The 25,757-nt window shown below is 56.6% G+C and overlaps 2 protein-coding genes across 13 annotated transcripts in view; one reads left to right on the top strand and one right to left on the bottom strand.

Annotated features, from left to right (window-relative positions):
• Positions 1-25,757, bottom strand: part of DOCK6 (dedicator of cytokinesis 6) — a 42,225-nt gene that overhangs the window by 9,992 nt on the left and 6,476 nt on the right. For 3 of the 11 annotated variants that reach the window (XM_081232062.1, XM_081232067.1, XM_081232065.1), the window contains exons 2-30: positions 25,398-25,485; positions 24,599-24,774; positions 24,264-24,332; positions 23,885-24,014; positions 22,724-22,936; positions 21,344-21,429; positions 19,567-19,633; positions 19,312-19,461; positions 18,100-18,180; positions 17,831-17,984; positions 17,539-17,666; positions 17,313-17,406; positions 16,604-16,766; positions 13,470-13,587; positions 13,328-13,398; positions 12,966-13,104; positions 12,770-12,871; positions 11,990-12,076; positions 11,344-11,575; positions 10,932-11,093; positions 10,102-10,265; positions 9,330-9,434; positions 7,082-7,174; positions 6,742-6,837; positions 5,866-6,006; positions 2,558-2,671; positions 2,223-2,393; positions 1,731-1,870; positions 1,474-1,643 (exon numbers count right to left, since the gene is read on the bottom strand). In XM_081232062.1, the coding sequence (XP_081088188.1) occupies positions 1,474-1,643; positions 1,731-1,870; positions 2,223-2,393; positions 2,558-2,671; positions 5,866-6,006; positions 6,742-6,837; positions 7,082-7,174; positions 9,330-9,434; positions 10,102-10,265; positions 10,932-11,093; positions 11,344-11,575; positions 11,990-12,076; positions 12,770-12,871; positions 12,966-13,104; positions 13,328-13,398; positions 13,470-13,587; positions 16,604-16,766; positions 17,313-17,406; positions 17,539-17,666; positions 17,831-17,984; positions 18,100-18,180; positions 19,312-19,461; positions 19,567-19,633; positions 21,344-21,429; positions 22,724-22,936; positions 23,885-24,014; positions 24,264-24,332; positions 24,599-24,774; positions 25,398-25,485 (3,704 nt within the window). The remainder of the gene's footprint in view (positions 1-1,473; positions 1,644-1,730; positions 1,871-2,222; positions 2,394-2,557; positions 2,672-5,865; positions 6,007-6,741; positions 6,838-7,081; positions 7,175-9,329; positions 9,435-10,101; positions 10,266-10,931; positions 11,094-11,343; positions 11,576-11,989; positions 12,077-12,769; positions 12,872-12,965; positions 13,105-13,327; positions 13,399-13,469; positions 13,588-16,603; positions 16,767-17,312; positions 17,407-17,538; positions 17,667-17,830; positions 17,985-18,099; positions 18,181-19,311; positions 19,462-19,566; positions 19,634-21,343; positions 21,430-22,723; positions 22,937-23,884; positions 24,015-24,263; positions 24,333-24,598; positions 24,775-25,397; positions 25,486-25,757) is intronic. The other 8 variants (XM_081232066.1, XM_081232070.1, XM_081232069.1 and 5 more) reach the window with 8 other exon arrangements.
• ANGPTL8 (angiopoietin like 8) lies at positions 14,869-16,517 on the top strand (the record flags this gene model as incomplete). 2 transcript variants are annotated; one of them, XM_081232075.1, is made up of 4 exons in its annotated part: positions 14,869-15,165; positions 15,343-15,504; positions 16,042-16,151; positions 16,233-16,517. In XM_081232075.1, 4 exons carry the CDS (start codon positions 14,869-14,871, stop codon positions 16,258-16,260), a joined length of 597 nt encoding a protein of 198 aa, XP_081088201.1. In that variant the 3' UTR covers positions 16,261-16,517. The 2 variants fall into 2 exon arrangements, with proteins under 2 accessions (XP_081088201.1, XP_081088200.1); XM_081232074.1 differs by having other exon boundaries at positions 16,042-16,517.

Genomic DNA, 25,757 nt, shown 5'->3' with positions numbered 1-25,757 from the left:
GAGCAACTAAGCCCGTACGCCACAACTACTGAGCCTGTGCTCTAGAGCCCACATGCCACAACTACTGAAGCCTACACGCCTAAATCCTGTGCTCCGCAACAAGAGAAGCCACTGCAATAAGATGCCCGCACACCGCAACAAAGAGTGGCCCCCGCTCACCGCAGCTACAGAAAGCCCGTGCACAGCAACGAAGACACGACACAGCCCCCCCCACCAAAATCTCTGATCTTAAAAGAGTACTCTCTCCACTCCCCCCTCCCCAAAAAACACAGTCTCATCAGAGAGAGAGAGTTGCTGCCAACAAATACAGAACAGGTTTCACTCCAGAGAGTCTTGAAATAAAAGGTCAGTCAACTGAGTTTTACTAAAGCTCCAGCTCAGTTTAACCTAGCTGAATTCCTGAGTGGATTGAGGTGATCAGCCCCTTATCCTAGCTGCCTAAGAGAGAGAAAGGGGAATGCTCACTGGGAAAAGATGACATTGCTTCAGTCCTGATGGTCCTTTTACACGCAATGTCCAAAATACAATAAAAAGTCAGAAGATGTGAAGAGGCAGGAAAAGGTGACTGATAAGGGAGAAAAGACAATAGAAGCAGGCACAGAAATGATCAAATGTTGAAGTGAGCAAAACTTTAAAATAAAAAATAAAAAAGATGCACAAATATGGGTTAAAAAATGGAGAATTTCAGCAGAGAACTAGAATCTACAACAACAACAAAATCAAAATTTACAACTGGAAAATATAAAATTTGAAATTCAGAACTCAGTGGAGGGGATTAATAGAAGACCAGACACAGCAGAAGACAGAAGTAGTGAGCTCAAACACATGTGAACAGAAAGTTTCCCAACTCAAGCACAGGGAGCAAACAGAATGAAAAACAGAACAGAGCACAGCAGACACTTGTAACATGATCATAAAGGTCTAACATACGTGTAATTGGAGTCTCAGGAGGAGAGAAGAGAGAAAACGAGGCAGAAAAAAAAAATTCAAGAGATAACTGAGAATTTCCCCCGAATGACGAAGGGGATCAACCCACCAGTCCCAGGTCTGTGCTTCCAACCACTGAACACACTTGTCCATCAGTGGTGCCAATGAATATGCATATAAATGAACGAACACAGGGCTCCAACTGATGTTCCCCACCTTTCCCTCCTCACACCTCTTTCTAGAAGATAATTCATCTCCCATTTATTGCATGCTGACAATATCCCAATACTACACGTCCTCAGATTTTCACATAATCCTAGGAAGTAGTTGGTGCTATCACTGTCTCCATTTTACAGGTGATAAATCTGAGGCTCAGAGAGGTTAATGGCTTTCTTGGGGCCCCACAGCAGGACTTGAACCCACTCCTCTGATCCTAACACCCATGTTTTTACTCCTAACATGCTCACCCACCTTTCCTGATCTGAGCCTTGTGGGATCAATCAGGCCCCCAGATCGTGGGACCCCACCCCGCCTTGCCCTGCTGACCAGCAAAGTCATGCAGCCGTGGCAGTGTGTCCCGCGCCAGTGACAGCAGTGGCAGGTATAGCTCGGCCACCCGGGCCTTCACAGTGGCCTCGGCGTAGCGGGGGTCAGCATCATGGCCACAGAGCAGGCTGTGGACAGCACTGATGGCCTTCTTGTGCAGCAGGGATGCCCTGTGGGGTAGTGAGGTGCTCAGGACAGAGTGGGTGTGGCTCCTGGACCTTCCTCCCGCCCCACGGCCAGGCAGGGCCTGTGCTCACCCCTCGGCCTCAGGTTCCAGGGCCAGGGCCAGTTCCGTCAGCAGGAGCCCAGCCAGGAAGTGCTGCTGCCGGAATGACCCACTCAGCTCGAACATGCTGATCACCTTGGGGTCTGGGGCCTGGCTGGAAAAGGTGGAGCTCTGGAGAGGGGGGCAAAGCAAGGGACCAGGGGCCAAGGGTCAGAGGTGAGAGGTTAGGGTTAACTCATCTGTGAGATGACAGGGCACAGGGTCCAAAGTCAGAGATTTGAGAAATGGCAGATGGAACACCAGTCTGGGAGTTAGGATTTAGGGGTGAGAAATCAGAAGCTGGTCCTCCCAGGAAACTGCTGAGAATGCAGGGTCAGAGGTGAAGGGTCACAAGGTAAGGGGTCAGTCCCCTGGGCAGTGGCCTATTGTGAAATGGACAGAGATGAGGGAACCATCATCAAGAAGGGCTGAAAGGTAAGAGGTCATAGGTCAAGAAGAGGAAGCAGATGTGAGGCCAGCCCACCTGCGAGGTGGTGGAAGATACGGAGGGCGAGGGCGAGGCCGGGGGCGACAGGGGGCAGCAGGGGAGGTTGAGGGTCACATAGTGCTCGTGGCCGCATAGGATGCGGGTGAAGTCCATGCGCAAGGTCAGCAGCACCGCCGGGTTGGGAGCCGACTGCAGCCGTGTGGCCACCTGCGGGGGAGGGTTCAGCGGGTGACATTACACTGCTCTGCCCACCAATCCACACCACCCCCTTCCATGTCCCCGCAGGTGTGCCATCCCCACCACATCTCCGCAGGTGTGTTGTTCCTACCACGTCTCTGCAGGTGTGCCATTCCCACCACGCCCACCCCTACCTGCTTGTAGTGAGCCCGGACCAGGCTGAAGACAAAGCCGCGGTCCACCAGGGACAGCAGATCACTGAGGAAGAAGGCCAGGCTGGCGTTGAGGTGCTCGGCCAGCTCCACGTCCTGGGGGAACAGGGCCTGTCAGCCCACACCCATTCACCCCATCAAGCCTCCATCCCTGCCGTTGGCCTGGCTCTCGCCAAGGCCACCAGTGACCCCCTAAGAGCCGTGTCACTGCCCGAAAACCTTGGTTCTCCTCGACACGCCCTTGTCTCTAGGCTCTGGACTCCCAGGCTTCCTGGTTGTCCTCCTCCGACTAGCCCTTCCCTTCCCCAGTTAGTGTCTACCCTCCACCCGGCTCTGTTGAGGACACTCTTTTTTATTCTCTCACCAGATTTGAGTAACACAACACAGATGGCAGAGGCTGGCTGCTGACCCCCCACCATATCCTCTCACAGGTATTAGGATGCTTCTTCAGAGTTCAGAGCTGGGTAGGGACTACATTTCCCAGCCTCCCATGCAGCTGAGAACAATCATGTGACCACATTCTGTCCAATGGGATTTGAGAGGAATGATGTGGCCACTTAAACAGAAGGGGCAGATCCTCCGGTTTCCATAGCCTGTAATGCCTGATGTGGCAGGTACCATGATGAACTGAGATGGCCAGGCCCATACCATGGAGCCCCCTGTAGCCCATCTATGCTCAGAAATAAACTTTGGTCACATTTAAACCATTTGTGATGATGTTCAAGCAAATTAACCTTTGCCCTAACTGATAAACCCTAAGAAATCATTTAACAAGCATCTATTATGTACCAAGTCTTGTGAATGAGACAGACATGGTCCCTGCTGCTTGTCCAGCTCTCAGTCTCATGGCGGGGGGATGGGGGATAAGAGTATTCTGGATAGTTCTATGTGTTTCAAAGGCAACTAACAGGGTGCTATTTCAAGAGAAGCCTGAAGGATGAGCAAGAGCCCAGGGGAGAAAGGCATTCTGAAGAGAGGGAACAGTAAGTGCAAAGGCCCTGGAGCAGGAAGCGCCTGGCAAGTGTGAGGAACGACAAGGAAGGAGGCTCCTATGGCCTCAAGGCCCAGCTGCCCTCCTGCTTTCGGGAGCTACTCTTGGCCTCACAAGTTAGCCTCGGTGACTCGCAGTTCCCTGCAACCCAAAGAAACAAAATACAAAATCCACCTGAGCTCCAAGTCCTCAAGTGGGGCAGAGACTTGTGCATGGAGCCTGATACAGTTGGTGCTCCATAAATGTCAAGTGAAGGAATGAAACCGCTGTGGCCGTCACTGATAACCCCCCGGCGCTGTGACGAAGGTGCTTCTCAAGGGCATTGTTCTTCCCTACAGCACCCCCCCTTTTTTTTTTAAAGAAGATGTTGTGGGTAGGAGTTTATTAATTAATTTATTTATTTTTGCTGTGTTGGGTCTTCGTTTCTGTGCGAAGGCTTTCTCTAGTTGTGGCAAGCGGGGGCCACTCTTCATCGCGGTGCGTGGGCCTGTCACTGTCGCGGCCTCTCTTGTTGCGGAGCACAGGCTCCAGACGCGCAGGCTCAGTAGTTGTGGCGCACGGGCCTAGTTGCTCCGCGGCATGTGGGATCCTCCCAGACCAGGGCTCGAACCCACGTCCCCTGCACTAGCAGGCAGATTCTCAACCACTGCACCACCAGGGAAGCCCCTTCCTGCAGCTCTTTTGAGGAGGGTTTCCTCATAATCTGGATCAGCCTCCGGGAACTCAGCCCTTGGGGAGGCTCTAGTGAAACAAGGTTAAAACCTTTGAGACCAGCCCAGAGGTCATGGGGGATTGCACAAGGGCCAGCTTGGGCCGACCAGCATTTCAAAAATCTGGAAAATTCCCATCAAATCCTGAAGTCCCCTTTCTCTTTAAAAATCAGACATTCTGGGCTTCCCTGGTGGCGCAGTGGTTGAGAGTCCGCCTGCCGATGCAGGGGACACGGGTTCATGCCCCGGTCCGGGAAGATCCCATGTGCCGCGGAGCAGCATGGCCCGTGAGCCATGGCCGCTGAGCCTGCACGTCCAGAGGCTGTGCTCCGCAACGGGAGAGGCCACAACAGTGAGAGGCCCGCGTACCGCAAAAAAAAAAAAAAAAAAAAATCAGACATTCTGGCCACATGCCCTCTGGTCCACCATAAGCCCCCCTCCCCCAACTGAAGCTGGTGGTGAGGGTTCAAATCCCCATTCTGCCCATTCCCACTTATATGGTATCAAGTTGTTACTCAGTCATTCTTTGCTTCCGTTTCTCCAACAGTATAATGGAGGAAACAATACTACTAACTTCATGGAGTTGTTGGGAGAGTTTAATGATGTGATCCATCTAAAGTATTTAGGTAGGGGCGTCCCTGGTGGCACAGTGTTAAGAATCCACCTGCCATGCAGGGGACATGGGTTTGAGCCCTGGTCCGGGAAGATCCTACATGCCGTGGAGCAACTAAGCCCGTGCACCACAACTACTGAGTCTGCATGCCCCAACTACTGAAGCCCGCGTGCCTAGAGCCCGTGCTCTACAACAAGAGAAGACACTGCAATGAGAAGCCCGCACACCGCAATAAAGAGTAGCCCCCGCTTGCCACAGCTAGAGAAAGCCCGCGCACAGCAATGGAGACCCAGTGCAGCCAAAAATAAACAAATAAAAATAAATAAATAAAGTTAAAAAAAATAATAAAGTATTTAAGTACACAGTAAGTGCTCAATAAATGCATAATTTTATTACTATTAGCATTGTCTGCCCAGCTTCTGTGAGCACTGGAATTAATGGTCCAGGGCCTGGATAACCATCAAGGTCTCGGAACATCAACATCCATTTACTGAGTACTTACTGTATACTGATACTGTGCTAAGGGCTAATGCATCTGCCTTGTCACCTCTCTGCCTTCACCAACTCCTATTCTCCACTTTGTTCACTTCACCCCAGCCACTCACCTCCTCACTGCTCCTCTGACAGTGGCAAGGTCCTGCCTCAGGGCCTTTGCACTTGCTGTTCCCCCCCTGACTGGAATGCTCTTCCCCCAGACATTACATAGATTGCTCCCTCATGTCCTTCAAGTCTTCCCCTAAAAGTCAGCTCCACGAGGGTAAGGAACTGGGTTTTGTTCACTGCTGTGTCTCTAGTTCCCAGCACAGGGCTGTGCTTAAGAAATAGATGTTGCGTGAACAGACTGATTCAGCAAATGGGATTCGTGGTCTTGTAGCCAGGAGGTACTGGACAGGACTGATGCCTCATGTGGTTGGCTCTATGTCCTCCCTAAGCACCCCCGCCCCACCCTCTCTCCATGGAGGCCCCTCCCCCTTACCTTGTGGACGCGGGTGATGACCTCCAGGCCCACAGAGCCCACCAGGGCAGCAATGTCATCCAGGAAGCGCCCAGGGAAGCGAAGCTTGCGGGGTGTGTCCAGCTTCTGGCCCAGAAGCAGGTGCAGTGCCATGCTTTTCACCTGGGGGTGGGGCAAGAGGGCGGGGGGTGGGTCTTGAGGGGCTGTGGGTGGAGGCGGCCTGCCAGAAGGGAGCAGAGATTGGGGGGTTGTGAGTGGTGGCTTGAAGTGGGCTAAAGGTGGGCATGAGGGGTCCTGGATGTGGCTTGAGCCCTGTAGTTATGGGGTGAGAGTGGGGCCTGATAGCTGTGGGGAGGGGCCGAGAGCTGTGGGTGGGACTTTGCAGGTTGTGGGTGGGGCTTGAGAAGGACATGGGCAGGGCCTTGAGTGGGTGCTAGGCAGAGGGGTGGGAGGCTGAGAGAGTATGAGTGGGGCTAGAGCAGGTCTCCAGGGGTCAACGTCTGACTGTAAGTAGGAGGGTGGGGCTTGAAGGCCCACCAGATTGAGGGGGGATGGCTGTAGTCAGGAGGAATAGTTCAAGGCACCTCTTGAAGAGTTTGGGGGGTGTCTCAAGTCTGATCCCAACAGTTTCCTTCTCTCTCTTGCAGGGGAGGCCTCCTTGCTAGTTGGGGGTCTCTCAATGGTCTTATAGGGAAGGTGGGTAGTGGGGATCCTTCTCACTGTGGAAGGGGTTTCAGGTAACTTTCAGGGGGCCTCTCCAGGGAGCGATTCCCTTAGGCATTTCTTATCTCTCTCTACGCGCGGGTCTCTTGGGGCCATTTCTCAGGGGGCTTCTCTCCCCAAGGAGAGTCTCCCCTGGGGGCCCCTTGTTCTTGGGCGGGGAGGAGGGCATCTCACCATGAGCTGGAAGAAGAACCAGGCATGCTGCAGGACAGCCTCGCGCACGGCACTGCCGCTGACCACCCACTGCAGGGCCAGCTCCTCGTGAAGCAGCTGGGGGCAGGGGCAGGGATCACAGAGAGCAGAGGACCCCACCCCGTACCCCCGTCTGGAGACCGTGACAGGGGAGGATGCAGCTGGAGGGCCTGGGATTAGAGCAGCGAGAGGCCATGCAGGAGGAAAGGGGCCAGGAGAAGTCAATGTGCCCTTTCCCCGGGCTCTCCAGACCCTGCTGGGCTCGAAGGCAAGGGAGCTCTGGACCCCAAAATGGAGTCACCCACCCCCTGCCTCCCACTACCTTCTGCACAGTGGGTCTCAGCTGGGTGGCTGGTGGGGTCGAGGAGGAGCCCTCGAGGTAGGAAGAGGTTCGGCTAGAGCTGCGGTCGATGGCCTATGATGGGATGACGAGGGGATGGGATGGCGACGGGGGTCAGAGTGGGTGCAGGCGGTACGGATGGGGGAGAGAGACAGTCGGTGTGGATGGAGGAAAGACGTGGCCGTGTGGACAGACAGCAGGCATGTGGATGGAGAGAGCCGTGTTAATAAAGACAGAAGGGTGTGGGAGCCAATGGAGAGGGTAAGAATGTGATGGAAGAGACGAGAAGAAGCAAAGACACCGGTAAGGAAAGGACAAGCAGGGTGAGCGAACAGGCAAGAATGTGGACGGGAGCCCGTCAGATGGAGCAGGACCCAGCAGACAAAGATAAGAGAAAAGAGATGGGAGGAGTGGAGGTGGGGAGGGTAAAATCAGTGTAGACGGAGAAGAGAACGTGGTCAGAGGAGGTGAGCCAAGTGGGGACGAGGGCGGAGAGTGTGAGTGAGTCCGTGAGCCCAGGGATGGACAGAGGAGGCGGAGGGCACCAGGGTGGAGGAGGAAGAGTGTAGACAGGGGTGTAGAGTATAGACACAGGGGATTAAAGGGAGGAAGGAGGAGGAGAAAGAAGAAAAAGAAACATAAGGACAGAGGAGGTGAGATGGTGATGAGAGGCAGTGGGAGCAGCCAAGAGAGCCCCAGTTTCCAGGCCTGGACCTGCTCCAGCTTTGCTTGGGGCCTTGCCAGGCCTCAGTGTCCCCATCTGTGAAATGGGCATGAGGTGCTCAAGCTCCACTCTCCCCGCCTCCTTTGCTGGTCAGGTGAGGCCGCTGACAGGGAGAGGAGACCCCGTGATGGAGCTGGCCCAGCCCTGGAAACTGCCCAGGTCCTTGCCTTGGCCGTGGGGGTCCCCCCAGCTCCCATAGTCCCAGCCACACGCCCTGGGCTCCTCAGCCCGCATCAGATGGGCCATCTACTGCAAAGGTCAGCCTCACTGCCACCTCCTGCCTGGAATGCCTACCCTCCTGCCACCTTGTCACCTCCTATGTGCTCTTCCAGGCCCAGCTGACACCCCAGAGAACTGAGGGCACTGGTGGGGAGACCTGTTAAAAACATGGGGGGACTGGAAAGGCCCATGAACCCAGGCTCCCAGCAAATCTTAGAAGACTGTCCAAAAGTCCCCCTGCTCCTGCTGTGAACAGTTCCCTGGCTGCCATGCGGTGCAGGTTGCCTAGGTGACAGGTACAGAGCTGGAACATGGCCTGGGGCCAAGTATGCAGGGAATCCAGTCCTTGGTGCCCAGGGGCCTCTGAGCTTGGTTCCAACCTCTGTATATGCCTTTCCCTCCATCTGGAACACCCACCCTTCACTGGCTGGCTCTATCTTACCCTTCAGGTACCAGCAAAAATGTCACCTCCCAGGAGAGGCTCCCCAGACCACCCAGAGGGAGGCTGGTGGCCCTGTTTCAGTTCGTTTCCTTTCAGGTATTTTCACCCCCTGCACTTATATATTCATGTGTTTGTTTGATGGGTGTCTATCTCCCCGACTAGCCAGTAACTCAGGGATGAGGCTGGGTTGAGGATCTATCTCCCCAACAAAATCTTGCCTGTGATGCCCTAACTCCCTCCCAGGCTCGGACCGCTGCACTGAAGAGCAAAGTCTTCACTTCTGAAAATTCAGAACCTGGGGCGCAGGGGGAGCCCATAGCAGAACCAGGACTTGATCCAGATCCAGGGTCTGATGGCAAAGCCCCTCCCCACACCAGGTCCCAGGAAGGGGCAAAGCAAAGGAAGCTGCCCACAGGGGTTGCTCTGCCTGAAACGGGGTGGGGGAGCCCAGAGGTTCAGTTCCATCCCCCGGGCATCATTCAGGCTGCTGTGTCAAGGGGACAGTTGAGAGTCTCCCGAACAGAGTGCATTAAAGGGAGAGAAACAGGCCATGCGGGACAGTGAGGTTAGAGTGGCTGAATGTGCATATCATTTGCATGCTATTTGCATACCACCCTGCCCCTTCTGTCTCTGCCTGAGGCTGTGGTCTGTGGGGCAGCAAAAGGCTGGTTAAGATGACCCTGTGCTGCCTACAACATCCACTCCACAGCCCCAAACAAAGGTAGGAGGGGGTCCACTGCCTCCTCCAGGCAGCCCCCCTAGGTTAGTCGGCCCCAGCCAGGAAGGTGGGAGGAGCTCATGCTGAGGTGGGCTGACACACGTGCAGGGGCAGGCAGGGAGGGCACCTGTCTGGGGTCGGCCCCACAATAAGGGGGTGCCCGTCGCAGCACCGCCTTGCTGCCTCCTGGAGCATAAGCAGAATTCACCCAGGAGTGTGAGCGGTCGATACCCTGGAGATACACGGATAAGTGGTAGCATCTATGGGCAGAGGGCAGGGAAACCAGCGTGAAACACCAAGCGTGCTCACTGTCCTGGGCCACACGTGTACCCACGTGGACACCCACACGCAACCCTGGAATGTGTGTGTGTGCAAATGCGCATGTGGTGCATACATATATGCCTCCCGCATACGTCTGTGCATGGAATGCATGAGTACATGCACCTGCGTTCCCATGTGCGTGGGGTGCGTGCATATACGTGGCCCATGTACGTACATGCATAGGGTACACATGGAAATGCACCACTGCGCTATGTACATGGTGCTCTTTTTTCAAGATCCAGTCACCCGTCCTTGGGTCAGCCTAAGAGTCCGAGTCACAGCTCCCAAACTGTGACAGCCAGAGCCCAACCCTAATGTCCAGGGTCAAGTCTATTTTTTTCTGGCCAGGCTGCGTGGCTTGCAGGATCTTAGTTCCCTGACCAGGGATTGAACCCGCACCCTTGGCAGTGAGAGCTTGGAGTCCTAACCACTGGACCGTCAGGGAATAACCCAGGGTCAAGTCTTCATCCATGCTGTTGGCTGTCTTTCCTATCCTCTGTCAATACTGAGATCTTTCACCTGCCCACCTGGCAGCCATGACCACTGAGGCTGGAGAGAGCAGGGGCCCCTTGCCCTACCTTGCTGGCCAGGATGCGGGAGACCTCGTCATCCACGGAGCCAGGGGCCACGGCCAGGTCAGGGTTGCTGCTGCTGATGCTCTTAGACCGGGCCAGGTAGAGGCTTGCGGGGCGGCCAGGGCCACGGGCCAGCGTGGCAGGCTGCAACGTCACTAGAGGGGCCCCTGATGATAGAAGGAATATGCTCAGCCCCCTGCCCACCTGCCCTCATGACCCCCTGCCCCTTCCCAGTCAGCTGCCCTTGGCGAAGTCACTTTCTTTCTCTGAACCTCTAGGCTCTTCACCTGTAAAATGGGTGTGATTATGGCTCTGCCTCATAGCAATTTTGGGGAGAGTGATGAACACTGAGAACAGTGCCTGGCACGTTGTAAGTCTTAGTGCTTATTGGTAATTATTTAGCAAATGAAAAAAAATCCAACTTTATTGAGCGCTCAGTGTGCTAAGCATTTTGCATGGATGACTATACCATTGACTACTACTTGCACCCGTGAGAGGCACTATTATTATCATCCTTTTATAGATGGGAAAACAGGCCCAGAGAGGTAAAGTCACTGGCCCAGAGTCACAGAGCTTATAGGCAGAACTGAGATTTAAACCCAGACAGCTCTGCTTGAGTCCCTGCTTGCTGACTGGCTGAATCACATGTCAGTCAAGTTTACAAAGACCATACCCCTGGGGTTGGGGCAAAAAGTTCTCTCTCTCTCCTGTAAATTGCGCAAACCAACCAAAGCCTGTGCCGCCTCAGGACCTTTGCACATGCCCTTCCCTTTGCTTGGGATGCTCTGCTCCCAGGTATTTCCTGTGCCCCAGGGTCTCCCACCAACACTCACCGCCTGGGAGGTTGGGCTCCGTGCCAGGCAGTCGGAAGGCATAGTAGACATAGGCAGCCAGCAGTGGGCAGTGACCACGGGCGTCCTGGGCAGCCTCCAGGCTCCGGTGGACGAGGCTGACGACATGAGCCATTGCTTCAAAGGCTACACGACCCAGGTTTACTGCCGGGCAGAAGAGAGGTCAAGTTCCAGGTCCCAGGGCTTCCTACTTCCCCAGGGAAGAGACTTCAGGGTCCAAGGGGCTCACATGGCCATCAAAAAGTCAGGGGAATAGGGGACTGAGGGGCCATTTTTCAGATTGGAAAACTGAGACCAGAGAGATAAATGGGCTATGGGAGGTCACCCAGGACCAGGGGACCCAAGGCCCATTCTCCAGATGGGGAAACTAAGGTATGAGGCTGTGCCCGCGCACCAATCTGGCCGCCGATGATCGGGGGCCGCACGACCAGGCGTACGAGCTTGTCCAGTACGTGGTGGGAGAAGGCGACAAGGGGTTCAGGGCTGGCGAGTCGCAGGGCCACCAGGCTGGCCCGCAGCTCCTGTTCCACGGTGCTCTCGCTCAGCACAGCATCCTTGAGCCGGAATGGAAAGGCCCCTTCCTCCAGGACGTGCACCAGGGTGAAGAATTTGTCCAGGTAAGGGTCCTGGTGGGGGACCAGGGGTGAGCAGGGTGAGGCCAGGGCCCCCAGCCCAGAAAGGGTCCAGGGGATTGAGTGCAAGGCTGAGTAGGCTGGGACACCGAGGCTGGGGATCAGTGAATGGAAAATACATGAGAAAAGGGACAAGACAGTAGCTCAAGAAAAGGGAAAGATGGGGAGTGATCACAGAAATAGCAAGGGACAAATGGGGCGGGGGGAGGAGAGACCATGCAAAGGCCAAAGCTCCAGCTAGCATGGCCACTGGCACGGCCGCCCCCCCACCTGAGTCAGCAGCTTCCCTGGAGCCTGGCCCCACTGACCAAAGTCATGTCCAATGGCCCAAAGCCAGGCCTCCCTGGTCAGCGGAAACTGTTGCCCAACCCCAGGGCCGGACTCCTGGGCTCTGGCCCCACCCCCTACCTGGGGGTGCACGGAGGACACAGCCATGAGTTCTACGCTGAACACACCCTTGTGGCCGTCCACCCAGCGCATGCCCGGCAGCGCCACCTGCGGGAGGGACACACCAAGTGGGCACCGGTCGGCCCTGCCCACCGCTCAGGCCACCAGCCTCAGCCATTGCGACACTGTGGCCTGAGCACAGCCCCGCCTAGGGAAGCCACTGGGCACCCTGCCCCTGGGCCCTGCCCAGCCCAGAGATGGGGGCAGATGGAAGGGAGCGCTGCGGGGGTCCACAGGGCAGGCCGGAAGCCTGGGATGCTCACGGGAGAATGGAGACCCAGGGTGACCGTTATTGGAGGGAATGAACAGGAAATAGCATGATGGGAGGACTCGAGGTCCCCGGGGTGCAAATTAAAGGCTATGTGGGAGGGTGACAGAACATTCGCATGGGGAGGGGGTGCTCTAGGGACAGTGATTAGGGAGGCAAGCAGGGCTGCAAGTGGGGGGCTGCAGCAGAGAGGTAGTGGAATCTCACTATGGAACAGTGAGTGCAGAGGCAGGGGAGGGGGTAGTAACGAGGCAGGGCTAGTCGGGGACAGGGAGGGACACGCATGGGGGCAGCAGGTCACACAGGATTATAATGGGGGTGGGTGTGACGAGGCAGGCAGGGGCCCTGGGGGCCCTAGTGGAGGACAAGGCTCCCAGGGGTGTTGGTGGGAAGGAAAGCAGGGCACGAATGGGGGACTTGGGAGCACTGATGGGGGACAGGGTGCTAGTTAGCAGGGAGTCCAGAGCACGTACGTCCGGTGTGAGCACGGAGTAGCTGGGCGGGGGCTGATCCACGGACACAGGGAGGCAGAAGGGGCCGGTCCTCAGGCGGCCATGCTGCAGCAGTGGGATCCACTGGGGAGAGGCTGGGGGTCAGGTACGGGGCCGGACAGGGGGCAGGAGGGCTGGGCATGGGGGTGCGGGCTGGCAGTGGTGGAGGGGAGCTCACAGTAAAGCCCACAGGAGTCTCCAGGGCCGTGCCTGGCCGGGGCTGGCAGCTGACATGGTAGAACGTGAAGAGCAGGTGGTGGTTCTCGGTCACGCAGGCTGGAAGACGCAGCTTAAACTCCTCGTAGAATTCAGGGGACCTGGCAGGGCCGGGCTGGGGGTTCTGCTGGGGGCTGGGCTCCCCCTTGCCTGCCCCACCCCGTCTGCCACATGTTCCCCCAGTGCTGCTGGGCCCCACCGTCACTGCTCTCTGCCTCGGGTTCCCGCATTAGCACTCCAGGAGACGGCACCCCTCCCCCGACCCTGGCCCCCATTCCTGCCCCTCTGGACCCCCATCAGTCCCCCCACCCCGACCCCACATACTTGTTATGGTAGACCACCGGTGTGAAGGCCTCGCGGGTGAATTCACTGCAGCTGGACTTGCCAAAGATGACCTGGGGGAGCAGGGGTATGAGGGGCCGGCGGGGGACACCCCGCCCGCCTCCCCCTGGGCCCAGCCACCGACCGGCAGGGCCTGGCTGGGGTCCTCGCCCGCCATGTACTGCACTCGCACAGTGAGGTTGCGCACGGAGCCCTGGCGGCTGCTGAAGTTGAGGCTGTGAGGGTACACGTACAGCAGGTTCCTGCGGGGGCAGGGGCATGTCCACGTCAGAGGGACAGAGAGCCGGGGGACAGTGGCCGCACCACTGGGGCATTGATAGCCGGGTCAGGGACACGTATGGGCACCAGGCGGGAGATGTGACTGGCAGAGAAAGGAGGACAGGCGGGCACCCTCAGAGCACAGGCGGGGGAACGGTGTGGCAGAGGGTGGGAACACAGAGGGACTTCGGGGGTACTGAGGGTACACAGTGAGGCAGAGGGCAGGGGACAGATGGGCGCTGAGGGCCAGGCTTCCGAGAAGGTAGCCCAGGCAACCGGCACCAGGCCTGAGCCCCGTGCAGGCTGACCTGCCCATCACCCAGCTCAGGAGCCTGACCACCCCTTCCCCCAGGAGAGGCCACTAGAATTATATGGCGTGTCTCTCAGATGGGGAAACCAAGGCTGGAGTTGAAGGCAAGGGCTGGGCTGGGGTCAGGGTTCTGTCTCCCTCCCCCAGGGTAACTCCATTCAAGCCCTAACTGCCCCCTGGGCCTCAGTTTGCCTGTCTGTCTAATGGGGGCATCAAGCCTCCCAGCTGAGCCTTTGTAATACCAATGATGCTAAATTACAAAAAATGTCAATAATTGCACCAAACACTAATGTGGCACCAACTGGCTCTGGGTGTGTTGGGCTCTGTTCTAAGCACCCGACGTGAAATGACTCATTTATTTCTCACCAGCAGCCTGTGGGCAGGGACTCCCATCACACTCCATTTCACAGGGAAACAGGCACTTGCCCACAGTCATCCAGGGAGACAAATGGCAGTTAGCATTGAGCCAGGATACGTGGAGGTCCTGGAGTCAGGCTGTGTGGCCTTGGGAGAGTCTCCACCATCTGTATCTGCTCCCTTAGCTCTTAACCAGACCAACAAAAACTCCAGCATCACAGGCTCGTGGGAAGGTTATGAGACCAGCTACTTTAACAGCAGTGGGACAGCTCTGGGCAAACCACTGGAGCTCATAAAAGCCTCACTGTTATTGCCATTATTGTTGTCATGCCTATCCACAGGAGGGGAAACTGAGGCTAGGAGCCATAGTCTCCCAGCGGGGCCTGAGCCTGTTCTCTCCCAGTGTCCTCACCCCCACCCCCGGCCCCGAGCCCCAGCCAGCGTGATGCCAGCGTGGCCCGCCTGGACATTCGCCTGGCCCTTGCACAACACGGGGCACCCGGCTGGCCAGTTAACGATTGACCTGAGGTTAAGGGGGGTGTTAAGGCATAAAAGGCAGCAGCAGTGTTGCTGTGGCCACACCCCCAGTCCCCCAGTCATGCCCATGCTCGTGCTGTGTCTGCTGTGCGCCCTGGCAATGGCGGCCCAGCCTGCCCCGGTGGCCCCCATGAGCGGCTCGGAGCCGGCACAGCAGGAGGAACTGACCCTGCTCTTTCACGGGGCCCTGCAGCTCAGCCAGGCTCTCAACAGCGTGTACAGGGCCACGGAGGCACAGCTGACAGAGGCTGGGCACAGCCTGAACCTCTATGGCCAGGCACTGGGGCTCCTGGGGCAGGAGGTCAGCCAGGGCCAGGATGCAGCGCAGGAGCTACGTGCGAGCCTACTGGAGATGCAGGTAGACGCTGCAGTTGGGGTGTTGCGGGGTGGACAGGAGTCTATGGGAGAGTTATGCCTAGGGTGACCAACTGTTAGGTTTTCCCAGGACTGAGGGGGTTCCTGGAATACAGGACTTCCAGTGTTAAAATCAGGCCAGTCCCAGTAGGTCATCCTACTAACATCCACTATTGATCAGATGGAAGAGGATGGTCTCAAGCTGCAGGCAGAAGCCACAGCCCAGGCGCTGGGGGAAGTGGCCAAAGGACAGCAGGTGCTGCGGAAGAAAATGAAGCGGATGGAAGTCCAGCTGAGAGGCGCTTGGCTGGGCCATGCCCGCCAAGAATTTGAGGTCTTAAAGGTAAGGGGTTCCCAGCCCTGGGGGAGTCAAGACCCTGATTCACAAACAGACCTCATTTCCGAACCTTTTGTCCCAGAGATCCCCCAAAGGTCAGCCTTCCAGTACCCTGGCTTCTACTCTGTGTGTCTCTGGGCAAAACCCATGTCCCTTCCCATGCCTCAGCTTCCCTATTTGCAAATAAGGGCAACAACTGATGTCTCAAAGCAGAGCCAGGGACTCAGTGCAGATAAAATCCTCAGCATGGGGTGGGGCACATGGGAGTTACTCAATAAATGCATACTATTTAGAGAATTTCTTAAGTGCCCATGACGTATCCAGCACTGTTTTATGCCCCCTAAAAGTCCACATCATGCTCTTAACAACCCCACAAAGGGACCCCTGTTTCATCCCCATTTTACAGGAGGGGAAGTTGAGGCCAAGGAGTGGCAGTGACTTGCTGGGTCACACAGATGCAGTGGGGAGCAGGGGGGTCTGGGTGGGGTCGAGGGACAGGAGGTGAGGAGGCTCCCAGCTGAGGTTTCTGTCCTGACCCCGCAGGCCCATGCAGACAAGCAGAGCCACATCATGTGGGCCCTCATGGGCCACGTGCAGCGACAGAGGCAGGAGATGATGGCACAGCAGCAGCGGCTGAGAGAGATTCATGAGAGGTGTGCCTGGTGGGGGGTTGGGCGTGCCAGGCAGCGGGATGGGGACCCCTGCGCCTTGGCTGAGCCTCACCTCCCTCCCAGACTCCACACGGCGGCGCTCCCAGCCTGAGACTGTCCGGGTGGAACTGAGGACCAGTCATGCACCGAGGGATGCGGCCATGCCCCATGCGGCCCCTGCACAGGGAGGAGCTGCCTGTCTGCTGAGGTCGGCCAGGGCGCTGGGCCCCATTTCCGGCCATGGAGCAGAGACGGAAGCAGGCAGGGTCACAGGCAGAGGACATGGACCGTCGAGGAGGGGTGGAGGAAGGACACGCCCCTTCAGTCCTATCCATCCCCCATTAAAGCAGAGCAGTGGCATCTCAGGCCAGTGTCTGTGTCAGGGAAAGGGCATCTCACTTTGCACGATGCCTGAATGCCCCCATTCAAGTGCCCGGCTGCCCCAGAGGCTGTACCTGTAGCTGGTGTGGGGGGCGTAGACCTCACGGGCGGGGAACTCCAGGATCTCCTTGGTGGGCCGACCCCTGGGGTCTGGGTAGGGCTTGACATGAAGCAGCTCCGGGGAGAGGCAGAAGTGGGGGTTCTCAGGGGCTGGGGAGATGTCAATCTTGAGCTGGGCTGGGGAGGGGGTAGCCAGTTTGCACCTGCCTGGGAGCCTCAAGCCGGGCCCAACCTCTCTGGGCTTCGGATCAGGGCTCTGACCCTCCCACAACATCCTCTGGTGGCTCTGTCCTTCAGGTGCTAAGGCTGAAAGATGCCCTCAACTCCCAGGTCTTGCCCTCATTATTTGATCAGCTCTGCCCACCACATTCCCCGTGTGACCCACTATCTATCTGTCTTATTTATTCTTTTTTTTTTTGGCCGCACCCCACGGCATGCGGGATGTTCCCCAACCAGGGATCGAACCCGTGCCCCCTGTAGTGGAAGTGTGGATTCTTAGCCACTGGACCACCACAGGGAAGTCCTGTCTTATTCTTATTCTTATTCGCTGACTCTCCAAGTGGGGAGATTGTTTCTCATCTCTAGGCCCCATTAGAAGGTCCACCCATGAAGTTGGGGCTTTGTCTATCATGGTCCCCAGGACCTGGCACAGCACGTGCTCAGTGTGGGTTTGCTGAGTGACTGTATGAGTAACACGTCTCGTCTAGGGCGCGAACCACGCACCGGTCACGGGCCGCAGGCGCCGCAGCAGGGATGTCGGGCGCCGCATGTCGGCCAGGAACTTGAAGAGGTCCTCGTCACTGAGCCGCTCAGCTTCCTGCAGGGACCCGCCCTGGTGAACCAGGGCCGAGGGGCTTGGGGTCCCCGGGGCGCGGGCAGCCACAGCGGAGTAATGGGGGCTGCCCCTGGGCGCCCCTCCCTTAGCCCCCAGCCCCCCGAGCCACGGCACCTGCTTAAAGAAGTTGGTGACAGTTAGCGTGGCTGGGCGGAAGCCGGAGAAGCTGCAGGCGTCGTCCCCGCTACTCGTCCGGTCCTGGGGCCCCCGACGGCGGCGGTCAGTCCAGGTGGGTCGGCGCTCTAGGGGAGAGCGTGACAGTGATGGAGAGGGGCAGAAATGAGAGAGAGGCAGGGAAGGGCAGAGACGGTGCGGACTCGGGTCTGGTACCAAGTCCGGCCAGCAGAGGGCGCCCCTCCCCTTCCCCTGTAGCCCCGCCCCTGGCCCGTCGGCCCCGCCTCCTCACCGCCCTCCGAGTCCGAGTCCCGGTCCGACTGGCCCGCGCTGCTCACAATGTTGGCCAGGTGCACCGCCGTCCAGGCGAAGGGCATGCGGTAGCGGCCCAGACGGGTGCAGAACTGCTCAGCTGCCAGGCGCAGCTTCTCTAGCTTCTCTTTGTTCTGTGGGGAGACGCCGCAAACACACCCCACAAGCTCAGTGCCCCAGGCCCTCTGAATCCAGGATCTGCCCTGCCTGGGGACCCCTTCACCACCTGGACCAGCTTCCCACGCTTACCTTGGCTGTGTCCACCTCCTTCATCACCATGTAGGGCTCACAGCACTCGCTGATGTCCCCCTGCTGCAGCACCTTCTCCAGCTGAGGGGCAGCCAAGGCCAGTGAGGCACTGCTGGGACTGCAACCTCCCCAAGCCACACCCAACTTCGCTGACCCTCACAGCCTCCCATACATGCCGTTCCATCCAGCTAGGGCTCTCGTTCCAACACCGACCATGGCTCCCACTGTCCTTGGGATTGAGTGCTAGCTCTCAGCCTGGGCAACCAGCTACACCCTCCCCACCTTTTAAACCTGGCCCCAGGGCTTCCCTGGTGGCGCAGTGGTTGAGAGTCCGCCTGCCGATGCAGGGGACACAGGTTCGTGCCCCAGTCCGGGAAGATCCCACATGCCGCAGAGCGGCTGGGCCCGTGAGCCATGGCCGCTGGGCCTGTGCATCCGGAGCCTGAGCTCCGCAACAGGAGAGGCCACAACAGTGAGAGGCCCGCATACCGCAAAAAAAACAAAACCCGGCCCCAAACCCAAGACTCCATTTTTCCCCCCACATTTACATCTTTCTTTGTTAGTATAAACAGAGTCTACATCAAGCATGGCTCTGAGCCTGGACTCCAATCCTGACCACTCAGGGGCTATGGGACCTTGAGCACATTCCTTACCAGTTCTGTGCCTCAGTTTCCCCAACTGTAAAACGGGCCCCATGGCAACTCCCACCTCCCGGGGCTGCTGTGAGGACCAAAGACCAAAATCCCTGTGAAGCCTAACCGACTGGGAGCAGTGCCTGCCTTAAGGTGTTCAATTAATGTCATTAGCATAACCTAATTGAATGTTTTGGGGAAGGAAATTTGAACTCACTCCTGGAAAAAGAAAATCCCAAACGAATGTGCCAACTAGGTCTTTCTTCCTTTAATAAACTGAAAAACTCTCAACTAAAAAAAATTTTAAACATCCACCCACATGTGCTGGGATGCCATTTCTCCCCAGGCTGCCCACTCATGGGTGTCGGCTGAGCTGTAACCTCTCCAAGGAAGCCCTTGATGATTTCTCCCCGCCTGGGTGGGTCAGAAGCTTCCTCTGGGCTCTCACCCAGCTGCCTGTACTTCCCCCATGACAGCCCTGATCACCCTTCTTAGTGACATGTCTGTCTTCTTTCATGAGAGTGGGGACCTCGCCTGCAGCCTTCACCATTATCACCCCCTTGCCAGCCCCAGTGGGTACCTTGATGACCAAGAAGATGTCGGGCGAGGGATAGGTCACGGAGAAGATGGCAGAGCGGGCCAGGGTGGAGATGGCAGGATGGGTGCCATGGGCCCGCAGTAGCCCCTTCATGGAGTCTGAGTTCAGGTCAAAGTAGAAGTTCTCCGAGATCTGGGGGCACATGAGGCAGCTAGGCCACCACTCCCAGGGAGCCCACTACCCTGCGGCGAGGAGGAGGAAGAGGACTGGCAGGAAAGGGAAGAAAGGGGTTCCTACCTTCTTTTTCTCCCGCACGTCGTACAGGGCCAAGATGCCAAAGATGGGCTCGATTTCTATCTCGAACCTGCAGTAAACAGGGGTTCTCTGGCAGAGGATGACCTTGACACTCCCTCCTCCATACATCCCACTCCCTCTTGAGGTCCAGCCCAGCCTTGGTGCCTTGTGGGGGCAGGGGGCATCTGTTTCCCACTGGGTCACAGAGAAGCACCATTTAAGGGCTTGTAGGAAAGACCTGTCCCATTTTGCCAAAGGGGAAACTAAGGCACCAAGAGATTCCCCACCTCCCCCCGCCTTCCTCCCTCAGTAAATAACTCACAGAGTCCCTCCTGCTGAAACCATGGCCCTTGTTCGGTTAGCATGGAGGCAGCTTTTGGCACATCAATCCTCCCCCAGTCCCATCCTGAAATTCTCGACTCCCGGGCCTCCCTGCCTCCCCTCCGAGGTGTCTTCTATGGCTTCTGCCATCCTGGGCTGAGTCCCATCTTCGATCGCCTAAACAGCCCCCATAACCGCCTCCCTGTCTTACTCTGCCGTGCTCATTTCTACTCATCATCCACGTGCCTCCTAAGGAAACATCTTAAAACTTACAATTTGGGACTACCCTGGTGGTCCAGTGGTTAAGAATCCACCTTCCAATGTAGGGGACGTGGGTTCAATCCCCAGTCGGGGAACTAAGATCCCACATGCCACGGGGAAACTAAGCCCACACGCCACGACTACTGAGCCCGCGCCACCATTAGAGAGCCTGCGTGCCACAACTTAGAACCTGTGAGCCACAACTAAGAACCCGTGCGCCACAACGAAAGATCCCGCATGCCGCAACGAAGATCCTGCATGCTGCAAAGAAGATTCCACATGCCGCAACTAAGACCCGATGCAGCCAAATAAATAAATAAATATTTTTTTAAAAAAGAAGGTAGTAAGAATAAAAAAAAAAAAAAAACTTAAAATTTGAGGCTCCTCACTGCCCTGCGTGGCCCCATCCCGCCCACTTCTTGGCCTCAATTTTCCTCTCTCCAGACATCTCCTGGCCTCTGTTTGTGCTGTATCCCCCACCTAGAGAGCCCTATGTGGTCATCCCACAGTCACACGGCCTTGCATACAGTAGACGCTCAGTGAGTGTTTGCTGAATGACTGGATGAGCTCAGAGAGCCAGTTCCCAGTCCATGTGCTTGAGGCAGGAGGCCCACCCGGGCCTCAGGCCAGATGGGACCTCCCTTTCCTGCCCCCATCCAGGCAGGAACTGAGAGTGGGGGAGGGGCAGGACCGGGCTCAGGTCCAAGGCCACATCCTGTTCAGCTCCATTCCCACGAACGCTGGCTGCTCCCAGGGGGCGATGTGGAGGGGGCCTTGGGCAGCTGGAAGCCAGGCCCAGGGTCACCAGCGCCCCCTCTAGCCTGGGTCCTAGCAGCAGACTGGGCGAGGGCCAGACTCTGGCCTCACAACTCGTGATCTTGGACACAATGACCTTTCCACCCTGTGCCTCGGTTTCCCACCTGCACCCACATCGCATGTTGTGGTGAAGGTCAGTGTTAATACACATGGAGGGCTGAGAACTGAGCCTGACACACAACTGGAGCTTAGGATTGGCGGTTTTGAATAATGAAAAAGGGAGTCTTATTTTCCAGCCTGAGAGCCCACGGGCGTCCTCATAGGTCTCAGGGCTGCACACGGTAATGGCATGGCTCGAGTAGTGAGCACCGAGTGTGTGCCACACCATAAGCCACATGGTCCCCTCCCATGTCTGAAGGGAGGGACGGGTCAGCACACTCACTTAAGCGACAGACACTTGACCAGGATCCTCTGTCCGAAGTGCTCTCGGGGTGGCTCTGGGCGGCTGCAGCGTTCCACGGCCTCATCCTGCCAAGAGCCGAAGGGGCAGCTGGGAACACATCCTCCAGGAAGGGCTTGGAATGTGTGGCCTGAGACCAGCTCTACACGCAGCCTGACTAAACTTCTTTCAGTCCCCTGCCTCTGAGTCTTTGCACATGCTGTTCCCGCTACCTGGAATGCCCTTTTTCTCCCTTCCTCCTTGTCTGGCCGATACATGCTCATCGTCAGGTCGCACCTTAGCTGGCACTTCCTCCAGGAAGCCTTCCCTCACTCAGAGGCACTTGATGTTCCAGATGCTCAACAGGCCCTGTTGCAATGGGCCACATGGCTGGGACATTGAGGGCCATGTGAGGGACAATGACCCACACCTCATCATGGCACTATTCTGGGTTGTCATTTCCTAGTATCTCTCCTCCACCAGGCTGTGAACTCAGAGAGCAAAGACTGGCTCTATCTTGTTCGTGGCTGTATCCCAGTGCCTGCTATATAACTGGCACTCAAACATCTTGGTTGGATAAACACAGAGGTATGTAGTAGGTACCTACTAAAAAGTGGTTGAATAAACATGGACATATACAGAAAGTATTTGATTAATGCTGACTGGACATATATAGAGACATGTACTAGACACCCAATAAGTACTAGTTGAATAAAATATTGGGGTATACAGCAAGCACTCAATAAATGGCTGAATTAAAACACATATGTATATACTAGGTACCTAATAAAAGTTAGTTGGATAAATATAGGTACACATGGTAGGTGCTCAATAAATATCAGTTGCTCAAATGCTGTTTAATTAAATAAAAGACTATACAGTAGTCATACAGTTAACATTGACTGAATAAATATGAATATATGGTAAATGCCCAATAAATGCTGGGTGGATAAATGTAAGGGTATGTATAATAAATAAAGGTCATTGAATAAAAATATAGGGTACACAGTAGGTGCCCAATAAATGCTGAATGGATATAGGGGTATATATAATAAGTCATCAAATAAAAAATGGGGTACACAGTAGGTACCCAATAAATATTGGTTGATTATATGCTGTTTGATTAAAGAAAAGACTATACAGTAGGCATACAATAAATATTGGTTGAGTAAATATAGCAGTATATAGTAGGTGCTCAATAAATGCTGGGTGGAAAAATATAGGGGTATATAGTAGGTACCCAACAGAAGCCATTGAATTTTAAAGTATACGTTGCAGGTATACAGTAGGCACCCAGGAAATCTTGCTGGGATCATATACTGTGATACATGTCAGTTGGATGTGTATTGACCTCAGGGCCTGTGCAGGCTAGTGGGCACCCACCTCGTCGGGCGCCGGGTAGAGGGTGAGCAGGGCACGGGGCCGGTGCTGCCGCCGCAGGGCCTCATTGCGCCGGTCCACGTCCTCCGGGGCCACACGCTCCAGCAGTGAGGGCAGCAATGAGTCGGCTGCCAAGTTCCTCAGGTCGAAGATGCCAGAGGCACCACTGCTTCGTGGAGTGTTGTCTGGGGAGCCTGAGGAGTGCCGGGGGTCATCCTGCCAGCAGTAGAGAATGGGCAAGCGCTGAGCGCCAGCTGAATGCATCTCCATCCTACTCAGGTGAGACTGTCCTCATGCCCAACCTATAGATGGGGAAGCTGAGGGCCAGGGGCTGGGGTCACCACTACAAGGGTCACCTGAGGGCTCTGCTTTCTTTCTAGAACCTTCTGTCTGGGGAAGCCCCCTCCTTTACTATTGTGGGGAGGTTACTTCCCAGTCTGGGTATCACATGACCCTTGTCTGGCCAATCAGAACAAAACAGGTACCAGCCCCAGGGATTGGCTCCAAGGTCAGGATATGCCTGGGTTGGGCCAATGAGAGCCTTCCCTGGGACTCTGCTCACTGTTGCCAGGGGAGGGAGAGTTCTCACTGGGGCTGTCAACGGCCCAGGACCCAGACTCAGCTATGGTCAGAAGCAGACTACCTTGGTTCAAATCCCAGCTCAGCTCTGTGACCCTGGGTCTCTGACCCCAACTCTAAGGGCCTCAGTTTCCCCATCTACATTTATAAATAGTAACAAGGAAACAATAACAGTAATTCTTGACATGATTATTATTGGTAAAAGTAGACACTCAATAAATATTGGTTGACAAAATACAGGCTCAAGACTCAACCAGAGATTGAACCCAGGCCATAGCAGTGAAAGCTCCGAATCCTAACCACTAGACCACTAGGGAACTCCCCTCAGTGTCTTTACCTGTAAAATGGGTGTTGCCCAGTCTCACAGGATGAAAGATAAGGACAAGTATAAAACATTTAGTACACACTAAGCCCTTAATAAATGCTTATAATTGTTACCCTTAACTTTTCACTTACAGGGCTGATACATTTCCTTTTGGGTTCAAGGCTGTTTGGGTCACTTCCCATCATATGCATTTGAGAGCTGGGGCCGCAGCCCATGCATGTACATATGCTTATAGTGACCCCTGCCCAGGGCTCCCTCACCGAGTCGTCCGGGCTGGACCTCTCATCCCCAGAAGCGTCCTGCTCGAAGACCTGGCGGGTGAGGCCCTTCTGCCTCTCTCGCTGCGTCTCTATGGTGATGGGGCTGTATGCTGCACTCAGGTGCTGGTACCTAGGAGGAGGCGGGGCTTGGTGGGTATCAGGAATGAGGGCTCCCCAGGGCCCCCGGATGTGCTGACACACCTCCAAGGTCCAGGTGATGCCTGCAAGGCCATCCACCCTCCCTGCGCTCTGCCGGAGAAGTCTGGCTACCCTTAAAGGGACGGTGTGTGGATAAATAGGAGGACGGGCAGCAGACAATGGGCTCTTCTGGGCTCAGACCTGGCCTCTCTACCCTGAGCTTTCCCCGAGCCAGACCCACCTCCTGTGGGCGATGATCCAGTCCTCCGTGTACATCTCCACGGCAGCCCTCACCTGGGCATCCAGCTTTCTGCACAAAATACAATCAGGGTAATAAACAGAGGCAGGGCCCAGTGTTAATCTTTCCAGTGGCCTGTGAGGTGGGGCCTGTCCTTCTGTCTGTTTCAGAGATGCAGAGGTAGAGGCTCAGAGAGGGAAGGGGATTTGCCCAAGGTCACACAGTGGAGCCAAGAGTTGAACTCAGGGCTGTTGGGAGCTTGGTGGGAAAGGGGGTATTCATGGGGGGCACAGAGGTAGGTGGAGTTACAGACAGGGAGGGTGTGGGGCTGAACCCACCCATCCTCGGGGATCCCAGGCTCCGTGGTGCGGCATTCCCGGGGCTGCAGCAGCAGCTCCAGGTCATCAGCTGGAAACTCGACCAGGTCCCGGAGTGGCCCCGGCTCTGCATCTGGCGGCCGGCTCAGGAGCACGTCCTCAAAGTCCAGGGGCTCAATGACTTCAGTCAGTGGGACCTGAGTTGGAGCAAAGTGGCTGTGACCCGTGCCCCGGGGGGCTGGAGGGTGAGTGTGGACTTGGGCTGGCCTTGAACAAACAAGAGGGCGGTGGGAGCCGTGGAGGGTGTTGGAGCTGGAGGGGCCCTGGAGGACAGTGATCTCAGCCACTCCACCTCCACCCCAGCTTGGCCGGCCCTGACCCTCTTTCCAGGCAGGAAATCACACCCTGTGCCTGGAGGGGCAGGAAACTCATGGTGGAAGGAAAGGTTTGTGGACTGCAGCAAAGAAAGAGACAACTCCTCAGGCCCTGGGGCGAGAGAGAGCCCCACCCCTCCCCACAGCAGCCAGAAGCACCTCCCATCCCCCAGACCGCCCTCCCCACCATCCCCAGCTGGGTGGTCCAGGCAGCAGGAGGTGCAGGCCACAGCAGGCTGAACTTCTCCCCCACCCCCGACCACCCACAGGGCTGCTCCCTGCAGAGAGGGGGGTCCACCACCCTCCCACTCATGCTCACTGGGGACAGGAACGGGGACAGTGCTGGGCCAGGACAGGGACCCCCTCCCCTGCCACAGCTGGGTCCCTCCCAGTCTCAGGCTCCCCACAGCAGCGGGGGTGGGGGAGGGGGGTTCCCAAACACTCACCCCCAGGGAGCTGCTGCAGCGCCTGCTGGAGTGGGGAGAGCCACTGCGTTCCCGGGACACCTGCTTCCGCACCTCGGCAGCCACTGTCCTGTGGGGACAGGAAGGGGGTAGTTGGGGGCAGGAGAACTTGGGCAGCGGGGCCCTGGGAACCGGGGCTTCAGAGCCGACAAATTCATTCCATGAGAGGAAAATCCAGGCTATGGAAAGAAAAAAAATCAGGCCCCGGGCCAAGAGAACCCAGGCTTCAGGATCCACAGATCTCAGCGTGTGGGCCCCAAGGCTGTGGCAGATACATTGTCCCCTTTCCTCCTGCAAGCACAGATAGAGGGCTGCTGCTGGGCAGGGCCTGAGGGCCACTGA

The sequence above is a fragment of the Mesoplodon bidens genome (assembly GCF_964165515.1).
Source record: "Mesoplodon bidens genome assembly, chromosome: 4".
In the NCBI taxonomy this organism is placed as follows: Eukaryota; Metazoa; Chordata; class Mammalia; order Artiodactyla; family Ziphiidae; genus Mesoplodon; species Mesoplodon bidens.
The sequence above is the reverse complement of the archived record's forward strand: the minus strand, read 5'-3'. Positions and strand labels throughout refer to the sequence as shown.